The 11308-nt window shown below is 40.5% G+C and overlaps 1 protein-coding gene across 1 annotated transcript in view; it reads right to left on the reverse strand.

Annotated features, from left to right (window-relative positions):
* Nucleotides 1-1226, reverse strand: part of LOC306746389 (zinc finger matrin-type protein 4) — a 42319-nt gene extending 41093 nt beyond the window's left edge. Inside the window, exon 1 of the mRNA XM_079229300.1 lies at nucleotides 1095-1226. Coding sequence (XP_079085426.1) covers nucleotides 1095-1130 — 36 coding nt within the window. The 5' untranslated portion in view covers nucleotides 1131-1226. The remainder of the gene's footprint in view (nucleotides 1-1094) is intronic.
* Between the last annotated feature and the right edge of the window lie 10082 nt (nucleotides 1227-11308).

The following is an 11308-nucleotide window of genomic DNA, read 5'->3' on the forward strand; positions in this document are numbered from 1 at the left end:
CTGATTTAGTGATATTTTGGGATAGCTTGTACTGTGTGTGTGTGTGTGTGTGTGTGTGTGTGTGTGTGTGTGTGTGTGTGTGTGTGTGTGTGTGTGTGTTAGTCCTGGTGACAGGCAGGCGAGTGCTGTTAAGGACATAAGCTGGTATCATCCTGCCACAGATGCCCTGTTTGAGACTGACGCATTCTTCCCAAAGTGACAAATACTTGCATTGAGTGGACTCTCAATGAGAGGGATAGGAGCGAGTGAAACTAGATGCAGCGAGTATCAGACCTAAGCCATAATACATCTGTCTTCATATTTCACATAAATGATTGTAGGTGTGCCAGAGCGTGGATTTACATTGCAACGAAAACTTTCTGAAATCCCTGCATCAAATTCAAATTACTGCAGGCAGCCAAGTTTCCTAAATTAATTCAAACTACTCTGGAGCTGAAATTAAATGAGCTGAATGATTTGAATAGGCAGTTGCCAGAAGATTATGGTGTTACTATATTGATAATCAAGTAATAGTTTAAGTCATTGTTCAGGCAGAAACACCACCCTCTCTGGTTTAATCTTTTTCCAAGGATGAGCTGCTTCTCTTTGTCTTTGTCTCTGTAAACTGAATATTTATGAGTTTGCACAGTTACAAAAAAAAACATTTGTGGACCTCACCTTGGACATTTGTCACTCTCTCATCTCGAGACGTTTCAGAAACGCATGCATAGATAACTCAAAGTGCTACTTTAATGTGATATTGTCCAATGAAATAACCAAAGAAGGACACAGGCTAAAAAGCACGATAGGAAAACTATACTATACAATCATGCAGCAGTAGATGCTAATGCTATACATGAGAAAATATAGATAGAGGACGTAGATATATCTCCAGATTAAATAAAAAAAAGTTTGCAGAGGTAGCTCCGAACTGGACTGACAGCCCTATCCCAGCAGGGATTTCATCGAGCTATATTGAGTGATTTAAGGAGCCAAACCCTTCTGTTTGCAACAGATAGAAGAATGATCCAGACACCCAATAAGGGTCAATAATGCATCTGTTGAGCAAACGCTACTGTCAGCATGTACCACTCTATCCGGAGTCCATCACTCACCTTGCGCAGAGGCAGCGACTCCTCTCCGACAACCATCCGACCAACGTCTGTAATCCTTTAACACACCTGTGCCGTAAAATCCGTCAAAACTTAACGCGAGTCCTGCCAGGTGGTCACGCTGCTCCGCAATACAGATCTCTTCTTTGTGTCTTGTTTTGAATCGCGTCGTACCCTCCCAAAGAAAATTACTAAAAATACTGGAAAAAATAAAAAAAATAACTCCCTCGCTCGCGCTGCTCTCGGTCGTGATGCGCGTGTCCTCTCGCCCTCCGCTCTAGTCCATAGTATCGCGGAGGAAAGAAGAAGCGTAGATCTGTTGATATCATCCACTACTACGCCGACCGAAAGGCACCGCTGAGGGAAAACATAAACAAAGTGAGCTATCTCAGCGAGAGGGAGGGCAGCGGAGGGCAGAGGAGGAGAAAGTGTGTGCAGCCTTCACCGGGATGAATGAAAGGCAGAAAGCGCTCTCGGCTCGCACAGTGCGATAGTGTACACTGAATGCTGGGTTTGCAGAGTGAGTGAGTGGGAGCACTGGTCGAGTGAGTAGGTTTCCGCACATTGCACCCACATGAATATCATCTTACATAAAACAAATTAACAGAGAGACTGAAAGAGCGCCAAAATTCCCTGTAATGTAATTATTGTTATATTGACATGGTGTTTCCACAGCATGATGGGAGACCAATTAAGTGTGTTACAGTCACCTTATCACATTATACTGAACATGCTGTTTTAAAGGCGTGCAAGCCTATACAACAGAGGTTAGGAACTACTGTGTTATAGCCTGTCTGCTGGGAATGGGCTCATTCCTCAGCCATGCTTCTTGTGGGTGGAATGGTGTTGGTATTGTGAGTTTCTGCAGTTTTCCCAGTATGCATTTGACTGAAGACAATGTCCAGTGTCTTGGACAGGTTGCTAGGGATTCCTCTGATATCCCTACAGGGATTCCAATGAATAATGATCCTGTGGTATTTGGATCAACAATTAATTGTTAGGACTGTGTTACACTTTAAGTCAAAACCTGCAATATGTTGGCAGCAGTACTGTCTTTTTATAGATTTTATAATTAGTCGATCAAATTAGAAAAAAACACAGCCTACTATATTAAAATAGGCACCATGCCAAATACCATCTGTTACCAGAGCTTTATGATTTGTTTTCCCACCATTGCTCACTTTTTCTATGACATCCATTTCTCTTCATATTTTACTGCAGACATGTTGATGTTAGTCTGAGAAACTGAAAGCAATATGTTGAGTGGTCAACAGACAAGCTACAATATGAGGATGATTGCACTCTATTGCTGTAAATCTTAGTCCGCAGACCCACTGAAATGAAACACACTTCTGGCAGATTGTACAAATCATCATCTCAGCAAAACCAAATTGCTGCAAATGAACCCATTTTTCAGTAGGAATATTTCTAAGGAATTTGAATAAACAAACAGTTGCTTTTGAATAACCATCAAACAAAGACACACATTTCATAGCCATGACTCACAGAAACCCTGTTTTTGTGGCTTTGCACAGCCAACAATAGCCTCCCTTTTATCTATGGAAAATGGCATTAATTCACTGTGGATCGCAAACACTTCCTAAAGCAATCAAATACAACAGATATAGAGCTTAGTTGAAAAGAATGACATTTCTTGACTTTTTATATTTTTTCTGTTCGATTATCCCGGGTCTTTTTGAAATGCCACATTTTCTCGCTAGTGTATGGATGTGCATTTATTCCGGGAGAATGGGCACCCATTACACGCTTTCTGCGGATGTGACAGCAGCTCTCAGTGAGGAAGCCAAACGCTTTACAGCTCAGACAATGTACGCAGGCAGACACACACACACACGCACACATACGCACACAAGCATACACTCACAGATCTAAATACACACAAACCCACTGACACAATGCACATCGACGAGATGAAAGGGCCAATTTATCAAACCACCAGCAAGGCAGGCCTGAGGATGTATAGTGCCAGCATCGGTCTGGAGGAAGAGGGCAGGATGTGCCCGTGTGAGTCTGTGTTTAACTTTTATTTTTTTCCCATTTGCTTTGGCAGTTAAGTCATTGCTCCAAACGCGACATTCACATTCGCCCTTTGGGTACTTTTTCCAAGTAAAATGCATCACCTTTGACCCTGATGCCGGCTGACGTGGCTGCATGACAAGAGCATTTAGAGTTCTTGTGATTGTCAGTTGCTTTGGAGGAAAGAAGAGAAAGTGTGTTAGTATGCGAAAAAGAGATTGTGAGCAGAGGAGAGGCAAGGAGGGACGGCGCTAGTGTCTGTCCCTTGTGCTCCCCATTAAACCTCACAATCAATGTTCATTCTCAGCTTTACAGCATTTACAAGCCCAAACTAATCCACTATTAGAGAGCTGACAGACTGCACAGAGCAGTGCTTGGAGAGAGGTTGGGTTCAAATGAAGCAAGAACAGCACCAAAATGTGTCTAACATCTGCATATATTCTCTCTGAACATTCCACTGGCTGACACGGCACACTGTGTGAGAACCTCACTGCATGGCATTTATCAGTTAGAGAGCAATGCATCAGTTAGAGGATGTTGTCTCGTCTTGAAAGTGTCTTTCTAAGGAGAGCTGCAGACAGACACAAAGAAAAAAATATTACTGAGTGAGATGATGGAGGCTCTTCCTGGACGGCAGCTACAGCACAACTGTGTGCATTGAGATTGTATTCTCTTTTGACATTTCATACCACTGAGTTTTTTGTAAAATAGATTTATTTTATGAATTAATATGTCTAGATTGTATATGCTGCATAATTGGTACATTGGGTCTGGATCACAATGATTTGAAGTGCTGCTCATCCATCTGATGTACACATGTGGACAACAAAATATTGAGTTTATGAATTATTAACAATACACAAAGCATATTGTAACGATTCTCATACGAGCGTCAAATATAAGCTTTTGGCAAATGCAGTCTTAAAGTATAACTGATAATATGAGTAGTTAATGATAATATTACTATTAACATTGGCTTTCCAAAACTCATGCGGTATTGTCTGAACTTTTATCTACTCCATTACAAATTAAACTTTTGGTTGGAAAAGTAAAGCCACGTAGAAAGAGATGCTACACAGGCAAAACGAAATCAGCTGAGATTAAATTGATGCACCAAATTTCCTTTCCACTCGTCCACTGACTCCCTAGCTGAGGGAGTGTTTATATTTAGATGTGAATAACCGTGTGTTTATGTGTGAAGGAGAACATTTCAAATGATAGTCCCCAGATTTTGTGATGTCGGCTTCAGTGCGGTGCATCTGTTGGGTTTTGGCTGCTGGGACACTGGCCCGGGCTGCTTGATGCTGCTCCAAGGTTCGGGGGCAGCCTGCCGGCACTGCCAGTTGGTGGCAAGCCCGAGCGTGTTGGGTTCCTCATTGGACTTGAACAAAAAAGTAAGGCCAGCTCCAAGAACCATGGTCCCAAAAGTATTTACAAAACTGATATGCCTTTGTCTTTCCACCACAGGTCAGAGACACAGAAATAAACACTGACTATGCAGACGCAGACAGTGCATGGATTTGTGGAGTGCATATGTTTGTAATAAGTAAGAGGAACATACAGTATAAATAAGAGGACACAGACAAATATGGATCCATGTTCTCTCTCCAATAAAGTGTTTATTGGTGACAGGTGAGGAGTAATCCAGAGATAGATATTTTATTTCAGGAGCATCAGCATGTCTTACACTTACAGCTCAGATCACTTACAAACAGCCATATATAGAGTGCAGCTGACACTGAGAACGCACAGAAGGAGCTAAATCAAAATTAATGTGATCTTGTCACCACTCTGAACACCAGACGAGGAAGAAAGAGCGAGGACAGAACAGTAATTGATATCTATGGTGTCAACTCCAACACAATTTTACCCATGTGATTAATGTCTTCTTCCTTTATTATGCACAACTTATTATAGCAACTCAAATATAAAGCCCTGCTCTTATTTCCACCGCAAAGATTGCAATTAATGTATGTTCCTTATGCCGTACGTAAGCACAATTATGGAACATTTCTATTCATGAAGAGCTCTCCTTAAACTAAAGTTAATTCCACAAACAATGGCACTTAATTTATTTAAACCCTGCCAGTATATTAAGTTCATTCATTTTTCAAGTTATTAGCTTTTAACCTTCCCATTTTCTCATAACTCAAATTCCTTGACATGATTCATAGCGAGGTGGCAGATGGATCTATGTCAGCCCCACTGTACAAACATGATACTTGTCATCAGATGCCTGGAGCTGTATTTTTACACTAACAACACCTGCAGAATTGGAATATGCATGAGTCATTTGGTTGATGTGTGAGGAACAAATTAATTTGAAAGGTGTGTATTAATGTCTATATTATTCATTTCATACTCAAACTGCACATTTCATGCCAACATTTGTTGCTGATGTTAAACTTGTTTAGTTTTTTTCTGAAATAATGTATCTTTCCCTTCACTCAATAGCATGCACATGTTTGCAGTTACACCCACTGAATTGCAGTACTTTCCTCGGGATATTATCAATAGGATGCTGCTTTTGGAAAGTGATGACTTTTGTTGACCTCAATGCAAGTTAATATGTCTGGCTGCGCTGCAAATACTGTCCTCCTTCCTCTGACCCTCTGGTCTGCACATGGTAGCTGTGGCCATCTAGAGGGGAAATCAGCACAGTGCACGTCAATGTCCTTTATTAATAACAATGGTTCCCAAACGTCATTAACTTGTGACCCACTTAAAACACGCTAAGTCCACTTGTTCGCTCTTGTTACAGGTTACATATTACACAAGTTGAGATACACTGGATAAAATCCTACTGCTGGTTTATACGTTTGTGATCCAGTGCTACCTTATGAACCATCCCGACCCCTCAGGTCGTCTGGGACTGCTATACTTTCTGTTACCAAGAGTCAGAACTAAACATGGAGAAGCAGCGTTCAGCTTTTCTGTTCCTCTGATCCACATATCTGGAACACGGTTCCTGAAAGCTGCAGGTCTGTTGAGACCCTCAGCTCCTTTAAATCCAGATTGAAGACTTTTCTGTTTGCTGTTTTCTTTAATTGAACCAGATTCTGGGATATCAATCAATTTCTGCGTCTCACTACTGCATTTTACTTCTTAATAAACTTTTACAACTTTTATTCTATTTTTTGCTTCTTGACTAATTTGAATGTTTTAATGAATGTTCTTAATTTGCTTTAATCTTGTTTTCTTTTGCTTTGTTTTTTGATGCTTTTAATGGATTTTTTTTTGTGAAGCACTTTGAATTGCCTTGTTGTTGAAATGTGCTATACAAGTAAACTTGCCTTGCCTTACACTGTATGAGACTTTTTCCTGTCAAATAGTTGTACGACTTACGACCAATTGAATTATCTCATGACGACCCCAGGTTGAAGACCTCTGCCTTATAATACTCAGATCCCCAAAAAATATTTGGATCTGAGTGAAAGACAAGTTAGTATATTTGTATATATATATAGTTATGTTCTTTGACTAATCATCAGGATAATCCAAAAATACAACACATCTGTTCATGGGTTATTCATTATGGTTGAGTACAAACAACAATATACAGAATATTAAAAAAACTACTAAAGACTCTTTTTAAAAAATATTTTCTTAGCATCTTAATTTTCTTAACATTTCAAACATTTCAAAATAAAAGGGTAGAGGACTGTCCCGCCCGTTGTAGAATGCATATGAAGACACAAGATGGCACTAGAGCACTGCTCTTCCGCTCCATGTTTGAAAGGACAAATTAGAGAGCGCAGGAGACACAGAGAGAGTGAAGCGGAAACTTCAGCAATCTTTTATGACGCACAATCAGCTGAGTGCCTCCATTTAAACCAACATTAATTAAATTGATGGCAAATTGAGTTTACACTCTGGGATTGAGTTTTCTTGACTGAAATCACTTTGAGTTGATTTATTCCAACTTTTCCACTTGGTTGCCTGTAATTAAATCCAAATGACTCAGTCCTCGTTACAGATGTCTCCCTGGAATTTAAACACTGTGTTGACTTGCTGTTCGTCTGCCTGTGCTTTGTGTGTGTGCTTTGTTTGTGTGTACACCTGGAGGAATTTAATTATGTTACAGTATATTCTGTCTTTGGTTTGTCTTCATGCTTTTGCAGTGTGTCACTACTATTGTGTAGTAATTTGATTTCCTTTATGATTGAGCTTCTCTCAGGCTCTTGTTGGAAGGTGTCATTCTAACCCCTTAAACCCCGGTTTCTACCTCTGTACTGTATTGAGAGACTATACATTTTCCCACGAGCATCAGACTGTAAAAATGCCCATGCACACACATTGAAATGAATGTCTTTGCATGGTATAATAAGCATGCCTTCAGTTGACTTTGACTTCACGTTAATCTCTCCATCACCATTTCCAAACATGTTGAACTGCAAGCTCTACCTAAATTCTGTGAATTTCCATTCCCTGTGTATCCATGCCACTCTGAACAATGACATGATCCTCACATGACTTTATTCTAAATCCCCAGAAATCCGTAACAACCACCGGCATGAAAGTAAAGCAGGGTAACCCTTTCCAACAAGCCATTATTCTCTTTTTTTCCAAACAAAGGGGACTCAGCTTTCTGGCTAACGAGACTGAACTTATGGTCTTGTGGTTGGAACTGAACAAAAACATTTACAGGGGCCGCGTGCTGCACAGTCTCTGCATAGTCACAACCGCTCAAGGGTTTGTGACCGTGACTCTGTGCGGGTCTATGAGTGTTGGTTGAGGTTTGGACCTGTGTTCAACATTTCTTCTCCGACATTCCCTCGGTCCAGGAGATGACCAGATTACAGCGGTGGTTTGAGGGTCTGTCTGGGACCCTCACCAAGGATCCCAGGACCGAGTGTGTGTGTGTGTGTGTGTGTGTGTGTGTGTGTGTGTGTGTGTGTGTGTGTGTGGTGAGTGGGTTTTTGTCAGAAGGGAAAACTTGTGTAATTCTATCTAAATCACAACAATACAGTGGAAGTCAATAAACTCATGTTAGCAAACCACCCACTACTTACCACACACACAACAACAACAGCATACTGACAAATACATGCATTCATTCTGTCTTTGACGCTGTTCGTAATTACTCATGTACAGTAGTCCTAACTCCAGCAGGAAAGATGTCTGGTCTCATTCACAAAAATAATGCAGATGTCGCGATTTGGCAATTCTTTGGTATTAAACCAAACTAAAAGAGAGAGCAAGAGAAGTTTACGAAGTGATTTGTAAGCTGAGCAGTAACTCAGGACTAAAGATGGAAACACTGCAAATCTCGCTCAAATGTTTTGTGAAAAGGTTCAAGAGTAACAGCCAACAATGTGAAACTTTCAAATTATGGCAATACAGGTATTACATGTGTTTTTGTAATTGTGAACCATAATTATTTTGGGAAAATCTTGTGTGGATCTTCTAGCAATGCTCAGTTGGTTCGAGTGCTTTTCAGATCTGACAGAGCAAACTTCAGAGGGAAACAAAATTCAAGAACACTGATTGAGTAGACTTTATATGTATTTATTTTCCTCATGCCTTTGTCCATCTTGACTCTAATGAAGACATAGTAGTGTCTGTTTGTGCTATCGGCTGCAAATTCATCTCTGTGATCCATTATTGATTGTTACCAGGCAAAGAAACATAAAGAAATACAAATTTTTCCTTTTGCAAATGTGTTGCATTAAATTATTTGGCTGCACATCTGAACAAATGTCTGTGGGTTGGCCAAGTAAAACCACAAAATATTCTTATTTTCCCCAATGTTGAAGACTTTATTGAATTTAATATGTGGAAATGTTTTAGACACAGGCCAACTGAAATGAACTTTCGATCGAAGATGTTAAAGGAACTCCTGTTTTATCAACACATGCAGAGCAATTCTGAATTAATTTGAATTACTTGATCTTTCCTCTTCCATCCATACTTTCCTCAAAACATCAAACTGTCAATGTGCCAGTATCAGTTCTGAGGAGTCCTGCACCCTGCTGCTCCGCACATTGGGATATGTGGTGTATACTTCTTACCTGGTTCCTATACTATATGTTAGCCAAATGGCCTATTTGGCCTGACCAAACAGAAAGTGTAATATTACACTGCGTGTGTTTAAACCGACAGTCCAAGGGAATCGGAAGTGGTGGCTTGTTAAAGCAACAATTCCCTGTGAGGGCCATGCTAACCTCACTATGTGTACTCTGTTTTAAATACGTGACTATTTGTCTGTGTCATTCCTTTAATTCAATAACCATCATTTCCTACAGTTTTCTCCACGAGTTCAGTTTTTCTTTTTTTCCATTGCATGATTGACAGCTGTGCCAAGGCGGTTCTCTCTGATGTGTGTTTTGTGTTTGGCCCTCTTTTAATAGGTCTGGTGTCAGTGATGTATGTCTCAAGTGGATGCACATTTAAGCATCCTGGAGAAAAATGTAAGATGATAGATCAGCAATGTAATTTCCTTGTATGGTTTACGCTTCAATGTTTTCTCTTAGGTTAGTAGGTATTTAAGGCGTCCAGGGTAAAGGCCTGCTTACAGTACTGTACATCCATCATAGCTGCTGATAACGATCTGTCTGTTTGCTTATTGCACCTGGAGATCCATCATGCAGCAGAGTGCTGACCACACCATCACACAAGCGCTCGCTGTTTGGACTGTTGCTGTGCTGTGTGTGTGTGTGTGTGTGTGTTGCTTCACATCTGTCCTTTTGAGTTTTTCTCAATATGTTTTTATAACATAGCAGGAAGCCTCATTTGCCTGTCCACTCTAACGTTTCTTCTGACTGTGCAACTTCTGTAAAACGTTTTTTTTTTACATAAAGAACTGATTTTTGGATTGTGCCCATTATGCTGGTTGCCTGTTATGTTTGAGTCTGTGTGTGTGTGTGTGTGTGTGTGTGTGTCTGTGTGTGTGTGTGTGTGTGTGTGTTCTCTCAGCACATGGACCTGCTCTGTGTGTGGATTCACTGTACAGTATATACTGTATAAGCAACGTGCTTTGTGTGTGTTCTGCTCTATTAATGAAAATGTGTTCCTTTCTACGTGGCATTTGGAACAAGTAATGTTTTGGAACAAGATGTTTAGTGAGACAGAGACATCTGTTATCACCAGGGACAGGGTGGGGAAGAGATTTATTGGGTGCGGGGACTGACACAGGCCTTACTCAAGCTGCTAATGCTCTTGTAAGTTTGGAGGTAAGGTATAATCATAAAGACTTATAGCTAAAGTCTCCCAACAAACAAACAAACACACAGACAGACAGACACACACACACACACACACACACACACACACACACACACACACACACACACACACACAATACTATATGTATAGAAACACTTTTAGAAACACATCTCACACACTTATAAAGAAGAAACACATTTTTCCCAAACACTAAAAAAAGACAGCCTTGCCGTTCTTCTGTCTACACAACACTAACACTTTGTAAATGAAAAGGGACAGGAGGGTTGAATTATATTTTGTTTTTTCAAAAATGTATTTGCTGCAGATGGACAATGTAATTGTTACCAATCTGCAAAGCCTTGTCTGCAGGTTTTGGACTCTGGAGTCCAGGTGCTTTAGCTGTTCTAGCAGCATGTGTTGACCATGACGGCTGCATTCTGACTCGCCTCAGGCCTTGAGGTCTTGGTTAGCGTCAGATGTGGTCTCTGGACCCCGGATGATTAGGTATGTAATGGAGGGCCAACTGGACTTGGCTCGTGCTGTCCTGAAGGCCCCACTGGACCAGAAGTAAGGGTTCGTCATATATGATTAAGATAGACCAGGGTGTTATTCTGTTTGATGATGCAATGGGTAGTTCTGCCATGCAAGTGAATTGGTCCAATGGGTGTTCCAGCCATGCTTTATGTGGCTGTAAAGTGCACTGAGGTGCGCTTCATGGATTGTTTTTCAGTTACCTGGTGGTAACCAAGGAACTAGTTAACTTCCTTTGTAGCCTTTTCTTTCTGTTGTCATACAAATATGTACAGGCAGATCAGATAAGCTGCTCTTAAATCTGTTCTATGTCATGATTCCTGGACTTAAATTAATCTTATTTTAAATGACATGATATTCATGTGAATTTAAAGACAGCTGGCATAAGAACTGGGATTTAAGGGATACGGGATTACGACACCTAAAATAAAGACTTTGAAAAATAGGCCAAACTGAATCAAAGTTGATTTCAGCTGAACCTTAGT

The sequence above is a fragment of the Taurulus bubalis genome (assembly GCF_910589615.1).
Source record: "Taurulus bubalis genome assembly, chromosome: 14".
Lineage (NCBI taxonomy): Eukaryota > Metazoa > Chordata > Actinopteri > Perciformes > Cottidae > Taurulus > Taurulus bubalis.